The sequence below is a fragment of the Protomyctophum parallelum genome, assembly GCF_964188405.1.
Source record: "Protomyctophum parallelum genome assembly, chromosome: 6".
NCBI lineage: Eukaryota > Metazoa > Chordata > Actinopteri > Myctophiformes > Myctophidae > Protomyctophum > Protomyctophum parallelum.
Window position 1 is genome coordinate 22,463,920 of NC_139701.1, and position 14,284 is coordinate 22,478,203.

Consider the following 14,284-nt stretch of genomic DNA (forward strand, 5'->3'; position numbering starts at 1 on the left):
CACTGTGCACAAGGCATTTGGTGCCGATCGGTCCAGCCATTTGCAAGATCAGTTAGGCATGCACGCACAAATCTATATGCAGATGTTCTGAGCTTGTAGATCAGCCATTTTTGCACAACAGCATTGTGTGACGAAGATATAATAGCGTTGAAGTGGTCAATCAAACGAATCAATTTTCCTGTGTCGATTCCTTGATATATATATTTTACGTGCTTCTCAATTATTAAATGAATGTAAAAAGTAATCAAGAGAAAAATCGCCAAGAAAATAATCGATAGTTTCAGCCCAACTGGAATATGGTAAATGAGTATTTTTGGTGTACCTTTCAAACGTATACTCGCTCTCCGCCCGGAAAAAGTAGACGTGGGACTTGAACTGGAGCTTGAAGACATATTCCTTGTGAATGCTGTCAGACTCTCCGGGGGTGCTCACCGTGTAGCCCAGCAGTGGGAGACTGGCCAATGGGAAGTCATCCTGGACACAAAGAAACATGAACTACACAGTTAGATATCATTCAAGATTCATTGTTAGAATATATTTCTTTTCATTTCTGATGCAATTTATAAAATATGTAGCCAAAAAACTAAACTATACTATACAGTCGAAATGCTTAACCTGGTTTCCCTATTTCGCACATGTCATAGACTTAGTTAAACGATCATTTTCAAACAAATAGCGAGCAAGCCGTTGCTAAGTCTTTAGATGAGCAAAATGTTAAGAATCAGCTAAACGACAGCTAAGAATATTAATTGCGACTGTAGGCCGCAGTTTACTATGAAAACCAGCATGTCAGGCCTTGTGACACGCCTGACCTCATCACCCTTAGATCTCCATATATGGAGCTGACTGGTTCTGACATTCCATGTGTTGATCTGACCTCATCAAACCCTGTACACTAAAGTCACACTCCAAATATGGCCAGACATCATCAAACCCTGTACACTTGAGACACTGCCCCCAGTGCCACCCTTATATCTCCATATATGGAGCCGACTTGTTCATCAAACCTGTACACTCACGACACGCTCCATATATGGCCAGTACAGAATTGATTCCATGTTGATCTGACCCCCATGCCAAAGCTCCAGCACTCGCCCAGCAGTCTGCCGTCACAGATAGCATGACGTTTAGTACACTAGTAAACACTATCGTTTAATTGACTAAATGCTTAAATTATAATTGCAGTTGGCTATTTTCGAAATTACACCATCAAAGTATGAAATAGGACTAAGTGGTTAATCTGCACAAGGCAAGGCTGAGCAGAAGTTAATACAGATGCTGAATGTCAAGATCAGTAAGAGTGGCCTGGGCCATGGCTGAGTGGTCCAGGCACCTTGGCTGGTAATCCAGTCTGGCAGTGTGCCGTGGGTTCGACTCCCGATCCCGACGGCCTTTACTGCATGTCTTCCCCCCGATTTCCTGTCAGCCTACTGTCTGTCCCTCCATAAAATATATAAAATAAAGGCGAAAGCCACAAAAAAACAAAAACTAATTCAGTAAGAGTACCTGGTGAGTCTTGTAGAAGAACAAACAGAAGTTGGTGAAGACCACCCAGAGCTTTTGCCAGCCGTTGCTGTTCTTGAACTTCCGAAGGAGGTACCCTGAGAGCTGGTTCTGAAAGCAGGGATGTGCACACAACATAGTTACTCAACACAACTGACAGACATGTGTACACAACATAAAGTTACTCAATACAACTGACAACATACTAATACAATTATTTGGATTGTTGAGATATAATTTCTTGTTGCACAAAGAATGTTGGTTGGAATGGCTATAATTTACTCAGTTTAATTCATTGAAGTGAGTGATTTTGAGCAACAAGAATGCTTAGATACAAAAGTTGAATAGCCAATATACTGGAAGGTTTACATATCATTTGGGATACATATACAGCTCTCATCAGTGTTTCTTTCTTTGTCCTTGATACTACTGTGTGTTATGGTTGCACTAAACAAAATATCATTGCATGTTTCATACAGTGACAATAAAGATCTTATCTTAGCTAACTTGGCTGTGCAAAAAATACATTTTATTATAAACATATTCATCGTAATTTGTTTGTGTTGAATGTTAATAGGGTTGATTTATAGGGGGGCTTCATCATCCAGGCAAAAAATAAAGAAAGAACAAAGAACAAAGCAAAAGAAAAACCCCCAGGCTTTCCATTGAAATTGAGTGGTCCAGTGATGGCACCTGCAATGTGTCATGGTGGTCCATGGTTCTAATACCTGGATCATCTGCAGATAATCAGTGAGTGAGAGGTTCTGGTTTCGGTACCAGCAAACATGTGTGATGGTGTTTGGTCTCTGGCCCTGACCCAGAAGATAGCGAGGGGGGAGTTCTGGTGAAACGGCGGGCGAGCAGAAGACTGAGATGAAAGTCACCAGACAAAGAGAGAGAGCCAGAGAAAGGTGGCACAAACAAGACAGGAGGGGAAAGAAATGCGAGTTAACATGTTAGAATTCAGTGACAGAACAGCGAAAAGGAAATAAAAGGTGGTCGTTAGAAAAGTTCACCAATGTCTGTTGAATGAGAATGGTCAGAGAATCACATAGATACTAGTTCATGCAAGCACGTCGTTCAAATAGGTTCACCATTGGAACAAAAGAACACAGACCAGAGAGAAACATTTGTTAGAGCCATGTGGGAAACGGCTTCAGCGGGGAAGATAAAAAGCAGAAATTAGGAAAAATATGACAAAGACAATTACGGGACAGATGAGGTGAGAGGTTAGAGGTTAAGCAAACCAATGGAGGAAGGAAAACAAACTCCACCCAGGCTAGAGTAGCCTTTTCCCTTCCGTTAACACCTTGGTGCTAATGGAATACCAACACTGCCTCTGCGAAATGGGCACAATTCCATCACTACCAGTAGTGGTACGTGACTACGTGTATTTCATGTGTTTGATTTATACTTAGTTGCGAGCACAATTTTGCTCACAGTGTGTTGCAATGCATTGTGAGCTTGCATTTTCAGGGCACAATACGCAACAAAGTATAAATCAGGCACAATAGTGGGCAGAATTAGGAGGAGTACCTCCACAGCCAGGCTGTGGTCAGACATGGACACGCTGGTGTTGCGATGCCAGCACACGTGCATGGTGGTGTTGGCACGGTGGTGGGCCTGCTTGTCCAGTGACGTACGGGAGGAGTTCATGTCGTCCTCGGACTCCTGCTCCAGAGAAACCTCGTCCGACGACCCTGGGTGGAAGCAAGGGAGGGAGGTTGGGAAGAGGGAGGGAGTTGTGTCTGGGAACGGGATGAGCCTGTAGGTCTGAATGGTGGGGATCATCCACAAGGAAATGTACTCAGCAGAGCCTATTACAGTATATTTGGGTCCTGCCAACCCAGACTATGGTTAGCCCAACAAGAGGCAGCGTAGCAAGCCGAATTGTTGGTCCTTTGTATCCTTTTTTGTTTTTTGACAATTCATTTTTGTACCAATTTAGCCATTATGCCAATTCCTAGTTTCCTGTGTTAGCTAGTCAATTTGTCACTGCAGATTAGAATATATCCGAGCACTCAAAAAAATAAGGAAAGGACCTACATTTAAAAATACTTTAAAAGTGACTAGCAATACCATAGCCCTGGCCCCTGACGAATGCCAGCCTTGTCAAGAAATTTTGACCTTTTCTTTTTTGTACATCTTGTTTTTTGAGTTCTCAGCAGATCTATTGTGCTTTCAGTTATTGTTCTCAGATCGTAGCACCTGGTTGCAGTTTGTTCTCCTGTTTGTCCTTGTCTTTGCTCCTATACATGGTAATATGGAGAGCAGAGAAAACCACAAGTCTCCTCCCATACACTTGACGTCAAGGTCCGGTCGCTTCTTTTCACCCGACAGTGAGAGTTTGACCGGAAGGATGTAACACATGCAGAAGAACTCGCCAATCGTCCTAGTTGACTCTGAGAGTCTGAACTCTCAGAGTTGAATTAATACAGAAGACTTTACAGTGATGACATAGGATCATTCATTCACATTTACACAATAAACAAATTTCTACTCTATAAGGACACCTAACAAAACAAAGGTTAAAGTAAGCTCTTACTGTTGGAGCGATCTCCGAGCCCGTCGTCCAGGAAGATGTCTGCCTTCTCTTGTGATTTCTTGGCCATCTCAATGGCCATGTTTAAATCTTCGATCCACTTCCCCATCTCCATCTTAGAGCTGTAATCAGAGGAGGTGGAACGATCGCAACTTTGACTGACCAGTAGTAATTTAGTAAAGTATAAAAGCTGTCAAGACACACAAAGCTGTGTGTGTGTATGTGTACAGTATGTGTGTGTCTGTGTGTGTGTGTGTGTGTATGTGTGTGTGCGTGCTGTATATTCGTACCTGGCAGCCACTACGATGGTTCTCTGAGCAGAGTAGATGGTGAAGCAGTGTGGCACAGACCACTCGTTCTCACTCTCCTCCACCTGGAGAGCAAGAGAAGAGAAATTCACAGTGAGATGGATAGGTGACACAGTTAGCGCTCACCAGCATGGCACAGAAAGCTACCCCCCCATCCCACTTTAGACACTGCCCAGACCACCACTGGAGGTATCACCAAGGTCAAAGGATTGAACAAAAAAACGGAAACATGAGGCAGAACAGTTCAGGGGAATACCTGCCAAAGATACTCTACTAGGGGTGTCTAAACTGACAAGGGTTCAATTAATTATTTCTCAGCCTCCCACCCACATCTTTGGACCCAAACACACCTACCAGACTGCAATAAATAGAATTCAAGTAGCCAAGGGGCAAAGGCCCCAGGCAAGGTGAGGCCGTCTGTCTTCCCTTAGTGGGAAATTGGCACAGGCCTTCATGTTGGCTCAGTATCGGGAAAAAGTAGACAATAGTCAGAGCCAAGCAGACACTAAAGTAAAGATCACTCTTGAGATGACTAAGAGGAATTTCCCCTTTATTCCCCTCTTTCAAGTTAACCTGTATTTCTTATGAATTTCCGGAAAATATAGGAGTCAGGTGTCACGAAATACAGGAGTCAGGGCTGACTTGTCTTGAGCAACCTCAAGACAGGTGTGTTTTTAATTTTTTATGCTGTCTACACAAGCATGGGAGAGGAAGTGGCTGGGGGGGAATCGATACTTACCGGAGCATCCAGAACTATGAGCTGCAGCCGGGAGTAAAGCAGAGACATGTGACATTAGGGGACCCAAGGTCCTCCTTCATTGTCAGTGCAGTCACGTCCAAGTGCTCAACAACTACAATCAACCACAGACCATTTTCTTTTAAAGCCGCGTTACCTACCACAACATCTTGCAGACCATTCGGTTTGCTTGGTTTCACTATGACTAATAGGCAATCAAAAAAAGCTTTGTGTGCTAGGATACAAGCATTAATCATCAATATGTAAACACAACTAAGTATATAGGGTTATATTATATGTGGTTAAAATGCTCAGGTACCGGCTGTTTCATTTGTTGTTCTGACTGCTTTGAAGATCGGTCTTGTATACAGCACTGACCCACATGCGTGCTTCATGGCAAAGGTTAGAAGGTCACTAGTGCTTATACTCACAATCATGCCGTGAAGGGGCAGCTGGCCATGGACTTTGAACTGATTGGTTGCTGTCACACCTTTGCTTGTATACAGGAGCATGTCAGAGAACTGTGAGAAAAAGTGTTTGGCAACAGTGATATAAAATTAATTATTTAAATACTGTGCACAGCACACATCTGGAGTGTGTCCATTTTAATATTTAACGGTTAAATTAACCCATTAAAGCCGGGTAATTTAGCTATATAGCATAGATTTTTCAGAAAATGTGTGCTTCTCAAAAATAGCAGATATACAAGCTCACAGTGTCACTTTGTGCCACGCTGCGAGCTTGCACATCTGCTACTTTGGAACATTTGTGAGACTTCTCTTCTGGGCGTCTCTGGCACAAAACATTTGTGTGTGTGTGTGTGATGTTCTCTCACCAGGAAAAACATCCGTTGCTGTAGTCCTTTCTTAGTGAGCTTGTACAAACAGCCCTCTCTTATGAACTCCTGCAAAACCAAAGAGCAATTTTAGTCTTGCCCAGCTGCTGGCAAACACCCCCTATGTCCTGCACCAGGCCACTGCACTCACCCTGCCAGGTGAGGTCAGGTTCTCAATACCGATCAGGTCTCTCTGCAGCTCTGTGAGCTTCTGGAAGTTTTCCAGGCGGATGAGACTGTTCTGGAGCTGAATGGCTATTTCAGCCACCTCCTTCAGAGCCTCTGTGTGGGAAAAACACAAGTCATAAGCTGACAAAAAACCACACACACACGCAGATTAGACACACCAACGGACTGACATGGGGAAAAAACAGTCGGACATGTGCTTCTCCCGTGCTTGCGGTTATGGTTGGGTTTGAGGTAGGTTGTCGGTCTAATGACAGTCGGACCAATAATATGTCTAAACTAAGACACATACACACACACACACACAATGAGGTCAGGTATCACAATTGCTCGCAGCTCGACCTATTTCTCATGAACATCACAAGGCTTTCTGTAACCATAATGGAGAGTGTTTGTGGAATGCTATAGCACCTTTATGACAGCTTAGTGTCCCCTCTAAAGTAACAGTGCATTTCTCTCTCTAACGTGTTATAGATGATAGGTATAACACATACTAAATGTATTAAAAATGTATAGACAGTTGTGGGCTTCTTAGAAAACGGTAAATGGTAATAGACCAGCTGAAATTAGCCGTCCTATTGATCAGTTTATGGAAGATAAATATGGTGTTTTAAGTTTAGCAGTGTCTCACCTTGGCAATCGTCATGGTCGGGGTGGTCGGGTGAGTAATGCTTGCACAGTCTCTCCAGGATGAGCTTGTAGTGCATCAGACGCTGGATGGGCTTGAGCAGGAAGGTGTTGAGCGGCAGGTAGCACACCTTCTGCAGCTCAAACTCCTTGTAGACCGTCTCCAGCTTCTTCAGCCTCTTGGAGGCTTTCTCCAGCTCCGTCAACACCTCGTCGTGTTTCTGGAGGTAGCTGGTGAATTCCTGATGACGTGGAATACAACTCAAGCCGATTAACACTTTTTTTTGTCCTGTGCATATCAGTGGTACTCAAGTCGTTTCATGTCGAGGTCTCACCTTTAGGGCGCACATATTCCTCAGCATCACATCACCGATCCTTTGGTAGTCACCTTTGACGTGAGCATTTGAGCGTCCCTCCCTGGTTGAAACAGATTGATATTTGAACAGATGTAGTCAGTGTTCAATGTCATCATCATAAGCTTCACCGTAACTGAAGGTGAAGGTGAAGCTGAGTTTAAAATTTGATTCTGTAGGACAGAAACAAATTTTAAACTTTTTAAGTGTTTCCCTGTAAAATACATAGTTGCCTATTTTGTCATGCTAGTGTCACGCAAAGGTAGCAAAAATAGCAGATATAAAAGCTCACAACACACTTCATCATCGTGATGTGTTGTGAGATTGTAGATCTGCTATTTTAGAAACATTTTGAAAAGTGAAAGCGGTTAATTGTGGGTTCTCTAAATATTGAATAAAGTATTAAACAAGGGCTTGTGACTAAATAATTTGGAACCATTGGAATACAGGTTCCTTTTTACATTTCCTGAAAAGTAAAGGTTTTGGACATACAGGTTTTCCACCAGACACTGACGATATACACATTTCCGAGGGAGACTTACCAGAGAGCCAGTCGCTGGTCTATCTCTTTGAGGAAGCCTCGATGGAACTCGTAGATGGGGTCGATGTTGGAGAAGAGCAGTGTCATCAGGCCTTCTGGCATGGCGTTTTCTTTGATCACAGCACTGCGGAACCACTGGGAGCAGTAGGAACCAACAGTCATATTTACACAATATACACAATACAATATATCACAATCTAAGATATTTAACCCACAACATTGATTTTATAAACCTGCTAGTATTTTTATGCACCGTGTGTACCTAATTCCACTTTTCTGTTGACTGCACAAACAACCATTTCACCCACTATTACCTTATGTGACAGTTAAGTTTGACTATAGAGCCCTGGGTCAATGAAGTATATAGGGATTAAGTGGTTATGTGTATTATTGCCTTTAAAGCATGACTGGCAGCAATAACAGCAAGATTCACCACAGATTGTAACCAAACTAAATCTGTTGCCAACAGAAGCGTAGCATAGCAAAGAGCTATAGTCAAGAAGAATGGGCTCACCACCGTGATGACCTCCAGGTCTTTTAGGTATGTCCGCTCTGTGGTCAGAATCTCTTTGGCAATGAAGTAGGCCTTGTCAGTGGGATATCTCTGCAGGAGTAGAGAGAAAGATTTGACACTAAACAAGAATTTCATTCACTCCAGCTGTAAATCCTGCAGGCAGCCTATCGTAAATCATAAAGAGGCAGGCATGTATGGCCACCGCCCAGTCTTGTTAACTTTGGCTCAGTGATTTTGGACTGTGTTCCAATCGTGGGAAAACTGCATAGCAAGTGAGGCAGGGGGATGGAAAGGTGGCTATATGAGCAGCGTACCTTCCTCCTGCCCTCCTCGTCCTCCTCTAGCCTGGCATTGCTGCCCACCTCGCTCAGGAGGGGGCTTTGCAGGGGAGAAGGCGCTTGGCCCGGGAGGCTGAGGGTGGACATCTGGAACGAGGGTGTAGGCGAGAGGCAGAGAGGGCTCGTGGGATTGTCTGGCGAGAGCTCAGGGCTGTCCGTGACAGAGCCTGTGGAACAGAGACGGCACAATTATATGGATGGATTATGGATTTTTACTGTTATTATGAGAGGTGAACAAAGCATTGCATGTGTGTTGTACACAATAAAAAAAAAAAACTTGTGTGTAAAGATGGATTTGCAAGGGTTGACAACATGGAACAGGAGAAACCCCAAAAGCACACGGAGAAACTTGCACTCTTTTGTTGGCTCTTTATGGGAGGAGCGTACGCCAACAATGCCCTCAACGAGAACAAATGCAATGTGTTGGACAAAAGTAAAGTCACGACACATGAATCCAGAGGGGGAAAAAAAATAGTCCAATGCCAACCACAGTGATGTAACATATCAGGTTTCTGAGCACGAAACGAAAAGACTATCTTTGTTCTAGGTCAGTAGCCTTCTTTTACAAAACATTGTCTCCCATAATTCAAACAGTTTATTATCGCCCAACAGGAAAGCTTTGATCCCACAGACAACATGCCTGGCATGCAAAATCCTGGGTGTTATTTCCAGAGAAGAGTGTAATGCTTCATCATCAATGCATTTTTTGGATGCCATCACACAAACACACACGTTGCTATGAAAGGGAAGATGGGCGAGTACAGCCTGAGTTATACTTTGTTGCACACAACAGCAGATCTACAAGCTCACAATACATTACGGCACATTGTGAGCCTTTAGATCAACTACTTTCAGTGTGTGACACAACTAAGTATTAATCTCCTTTAAATTATGCCCTCCATTGTTTTTCAGAGCAATTGCCCTTTAAGAATGATGCCAGATGACCTATCATCAACCACTATTCGAGGCTGATTAGATTACTTTGTTTAGCCTCTGTTTTGCCTTCAGACCAAATGGGACAGAAGTACTGCAGGAGGAAAATGCTGGCCTAGTCTTTGAGTCACGGGTCACAACAGCTGTTCTTCCATTTTTCTCAAGGAGGAGAAGAAAAAGACAAGGGGGGGGGGGGTCAGGGGAGGAGGGGGGAAAAGTCACTCCTCGACCCGGAAACAATTGCCTGGGTAGAGACTTAATCGGAATGCGGTTCGTCTGGGCAGAGAGCGTTCGTTTACAGTTTTTTCTGAAGGAGTGCCCCATGGGGGGACACACAGGGCAGATAGGGGAGGTTTTGCTGTAGTGACTTGGCACAGAGCCTGTCCAAACAGGGAGCATGCACTCAGCTGGAATTAGGTTGTGGAATCTAGTGTTTGAGGAGGCCTTGCCCAACCCCCAACATCAGAATACTCCAGGGCAGGCCTCTTCCCCAGTATGAGAGGAAAACCACGGATTGATTTACACAGACCCCGTAGGCTTATTTTCCTGATTTTGTTAAAACACTTTATTGCAGTGTTTTGGATTTTTAAAGTGCAGAAGGATATGTGATACCCCTATGCCTATTGGCCATAAGTTTAAAGTACGGTGCCAAAGCACAAAGTTAGAATAACAAGAGACCAAAATAAGAAATTCCACATTTTTGGATGCAGATAGAAGCACATTGCTCCGACATGAACCCCAAGGAGGGAAATGAAACTTCCATATACACAATATTAGCTTTCCAAAGCAATTCATAAGGAGATAATGGATTACATGTTCCACTGAGATGATTTCAGTAAATGGTTATTGCAGAACATTAGAATGAAAGTTAAATCAGCACATCAGTATCATGGTAGGAACAGGGTTTGGGAAAGTTATTTAGGTAGATTAGAATACAGAACCTCTGGGGATTCTTTGTGTTTTCCCCTGGCAATGATGCTTCCAACACTGCTTGAGAATTTGGGTGGAATTACTTGGGGAGGAAAATTTTTGATTGAACTTGTTTTTTCTATGTCTGTAATGTACAAATGCCACGTCTAACACAATTCTAACCTTGGCCCATAACAAAAGAACAGACTGGAAGAATTTACAAATGCAACATTACAGGATTTTCCCATGCTGAAAAATAGCTTTTGCTTCTTGGATTTCAATCTGAGGTCTCCAAAAAAGATTAAGTCTGACATCTGATGTACCCAAAATCGATTACTTTATTCTTGAGAGTAAAACATACAAACAATTAAGTACAATGCTGATGATAATTAGTAATCAAATACATGTTCATTAAGAGTTAAGTGTTGATTACTTGATGCCTAAGTGCAGTTATTTTAGCTGGATATAGTTGTCAGCACCCCTAATAAAACGTTACAATCAGACTTGCAGGAAAGAATCCAGACTGACTGAAAGAATAAAAGCCATCGGTTGAAACTGTTAAGCAGATCAGTCTGTTGTATATTTTAACCAAGTGCTGAAGGCAGGGTCTGGTACAAAATAACCATCCACGCCATCCAAGGTGACACAGGGAACAATTGTCCTCACTTGTGACTGTAGAGAGGGTTCAAAAGCACACTTTTTACAAATGTGGATATTCTTTGTACTTTTCACGAGGGAATGTGGTGATCTGCTTTCCTTCAAAATGACAATGAGAACAGGCTAAGAGCTAAGCTGTCGCTTAAAGAGTCACCAGTAACGTAACCTGACCACTCTCTTGATCACTGAAAAAAGATAAAAACCTTACCAAGTACCAACACAGTCAGAGGAAAGAGAATACGTCTATAATCGGAGGCACTTGGGACGTGCATCAAGAAAATGAATAAGGAAGTACTTTAAGGCACTGCAAAGATCAAGTAAAGCTGCTGTCTATAACAGAATGCTATTCATTGTTCATTAACTTTGAAATGTACAAATCTTGACAATTTCCAAATTAAATGAACACTCAGGAATTTACCGTGTATAACCTTCAGTCTGCACAATTGCTGGCTCTCTTGTAGCCAGACGCTGGGAGAAAGAGTCAAATCTTTCATCAGGCAGATAAACATGGTTTCAAACGATAGGAAATAAAAATGAGGAATCCAGATCTTATGGGAGGAGGAAAAGACATCAGTGTCGTAAAGAAACGCCACTGATCATGTTCATTTTTAAAATATTGTAGATTTTTAAACGCCAAAGTGCTTCAAACACAGATTCTCTGCTCCCCCGAAACAAGAATCAACACCACCAGAGGCACATCTGGAGCCCGGATGACAAAAAATGCATCCACGCATGGTTAACATGTTACTAGCCGACTGCTGCAAAGTCAGAAAGCTACTTATATTTATAAACACTATAAAAACGGACAATCTCAAATATTCCAGCAAAGTGACAAATTCGGATCTAATGTGCAAAGGGATGCCACAGCAGTGTTATCCGTTTTAACGCTAATAAAACAGGTCCAGAATACCATCTACTTGGTATTCTGACAACAGCCAATGCCATTATGCCAAGAGCCAGAGCATGTTTACAATAAGGAAACCGCATGCCAGGATCAACACATGAGCAATATCAGTCTGGATACATTTGTTGCCGTTGTAAAAGCTGGCTGTTCGTGCGGGGAACAGCACTGCTATGTTTCTATCAAACTTAACTACTCTACATTTTCATAATTAGTTTACAAGGGAGGAAACTTCATAAACATTATTCATGATACATTCATTTCATTGGAAGTGGTGTCAAGTTCAAAAGTATACTTATTGGCTCAGCAGTACACTGTTTACAATTCAATTAAGTGAACTCAATGATAAGAAAAATGTGAATTTGTGTCCATTTGGTGCTTTCACCCTGCCCTTAAATGTACAAAGCATGCAAATCTCTGGATGCCACGACAGTTACCATAGCTACCAGCAGATGTCACCACGGCACACACTTGAAAGGGCAGTGGTTACACTGGTATGTCCCATTAGTAAATTCTGTATACAACTACAAGTCCCTTAGAGAACACTAAATCAGGACCAAGTACAAAAAAAAAGTTTACCCTGAGAACACAGTGGTGTTAAGAGTAATCAACTGATTACATAAGAATCTTACAAATCTTCACAGAACAATGATGACTACTACATATCTATAATAAATTTCGAAACTGCATGAGGACGACATTAAAGTGAAATTAATTATTGCCGTTATATATATTTTTTATATATTTTATATATAATTAAGTGCACCGTTTAAATGCTGATGTCACATTATTCCACTAAATCTTTGCTTTGTGCCAAATTGTGAGAAATAATTTTACAAAAGCAGGAATAACCTTTAATTTGTTATCTAATGAAAATTACTTTTGTCCTGTGTACAATGTTTAATTGTATGTTAGAAGTAGGTGTTGCATCCTGCATTTTATATTATTTGATTGACGTTATACCAAGATGGAATAAATGTGTGTGAAATTGTAAGTTAATAAATATTAACTTGAAAATATCTTCAAAATATCAGATGAGCAACAGATAATTGCATACTAAAAGGCACAAGGAGAAGAAATGGCAAGTGTTTTAAGAAATGTAAAGCTGCTGAAACACCAGTCAAATATTTTTGGACAGCTGTGTCCCACACATAGGTCAATCACAGACTTGTGTGCTATATGTAGGCTACTGTAGACTACTGTGCTCAAGGCACTCAAAACACACTGTGCCATTCAAGAATCCCACGGAAAGAAATGGGCCAGAATCATATCAAGGTTAGAGTGATGTAAACACACCACTACCTAGTACCTGCCCAATGCAGGTACAATAGATTCCAGGTCGAACCCATCATTATATTCTTTATCCTAGCTACAGGACAAGGACTTATTTTCTTCAATTTTTCATTCTTCAAAGGACTGACTACTCGACATTAGAAATGACAGCATGGAATTATTACTGTACCATTATTGACAATAACACACAGGCACCAATGAGGCTACAGCGTGACATGACCTCTAGCTTATTACTTAGTTCCTTACTTGTATAATAACTTGCAATACCTTAATTGCATTATACCATGTAAATTATATACACTATGTTGGACATTGTCTGCAGACTCTGCACAGTGTGGCAGAGTCTGCCACGTCAACATTACACTGCTCATACATGTATGATACGAGCATGTGACAAATATGATCTTGATGTTATTATCAAGTATGTTATTGCTGATGAGGATTTTTATATTTCATTTGCTAAAAGTGCTCTGCATTTTCAGCTGCAGATGTTTAAACTACACAAACCTCAGGTTTCATCCATTAATCCAGCACTTCCAAGAATCTGTACATAGCTTCCACTGATATTTAAACAATCCTGAGGGGGTTGGGTTTTAAGTGCTGCATTTGACGGCCATTTTCCTACATCCAACATGCTCTACTTAGTGTGGTGGATCAACTCTACATTTTAATATGAGGGGATCCAGAGGGGTCTGCGAGAGCCAGCGCCTGAAGGTTGTGGCATTGAAGGAGGAAGCCCTCTATTCCACTGGCCCCCGTTAGGGGGTTACTATAAAAGAGGTTTTGCTCAGGGGGGAGGCCGCTGTCCGAGCCCCAGTCGGAATCAGAGTCCGAGCTGCCATTAGCAGAGCCCTCAGTGGCTGTGGGCGGGTAGCTGAGCTGCTCCAGTTGCTCCACTAGGTCACTAAACTGCACGGCAGAGCTAGTCTCAGAGCGCTCAGAGTACGCTGGGAAGTTGACCATGGAGCTGGCCTCGGACGGGTTGTCAGAACCCGGCAAGCGAAGCGAGGAGGAGTCGGGCCCCCCGTAGCCCACAGACAGAGACTCCCCTGCAGAGCTCAGCCCCAGGTTGTCCAGAGAGCTGCATTCTGAGCGGTTATTCACCAGC

The 14,284-nt window shown here is 42.4% G+C and overlaps 1 protein-coding gene across 3 annotated transcripts in view; it reads right to left on the bottom strand.

Moving 5' to 3' along the window:
* The window catches only part of farp2 (FERM, RhoGEF and pleckstrin domain protein 2), a 47,359-nt gene that overhangs the window by 2,648 nt on the left and 30,427 nt on the right, over nucleotides 1–14,284 (bottom strand). The window contains exons 14-26 of one of the 3 annotated variants that reach the window (XM_083767631.1): nucleotides 8,460–8,650; nucleotides 8,149–8,235; nucleotides 7,633–7,766; nucleotides 7,073–7,154; nucleotides 6,742–6,979; nucleotides 6,076–6,206; nucleotides 5,925–5,993; nucleotides 5,521–5,610; nucleotides 4,336–4,418; nucleotides 4,049–4,167; nucleotides 3,040–3,203; nucleotides 1,507–1,614; nucleotides 323–474 (exon numbers count right to left, since the gene is read on the bottom strand). In XM_083767631.1, the coding sequence (XP_083623757.1) occupies nucleotides 323–474; nucleotides 1,507–1,614; nucleotides 3,040–3,203; nucleotides 4,049–4,167; nucleotides 4,336–4,418; nucleotides 5,521–5,610; nucleotides 5,925–5,993; nucleotides 6,076–6,206; nucleotides 6,742–6,979; nucleotides 7,073–7,154; nucleotides 7,633–7,766; nucleotides 8,149–8,235; nucleotides 8,460–8,650 (1,648 nt within the window). Of the gene's footprint in view, nucleotides 1–322; nucleotides 475–1,506; nucleotides 1,615–2,231; nucleotides 2,372–3,039; nucleotides 3,204–4,048; nucleotides 4,168–4,335; nucleotides 4,419–5,520; nucleotides 5,611–5,924; nucleotides 5,994–6,075; nucleotides 6,207–6,741; nucleotides 6,980–7,072; nucleotides 7,155–7,632; nucleotides 7,767–8,145; nucleotides 8,236–8,459; nucleotides 8,651–14,284 lie in introns of all 3 variants that reach the window. The other 2 variants (XM_083767632.1, XM_083767630.1) reach the window with 2 other exon arrangements.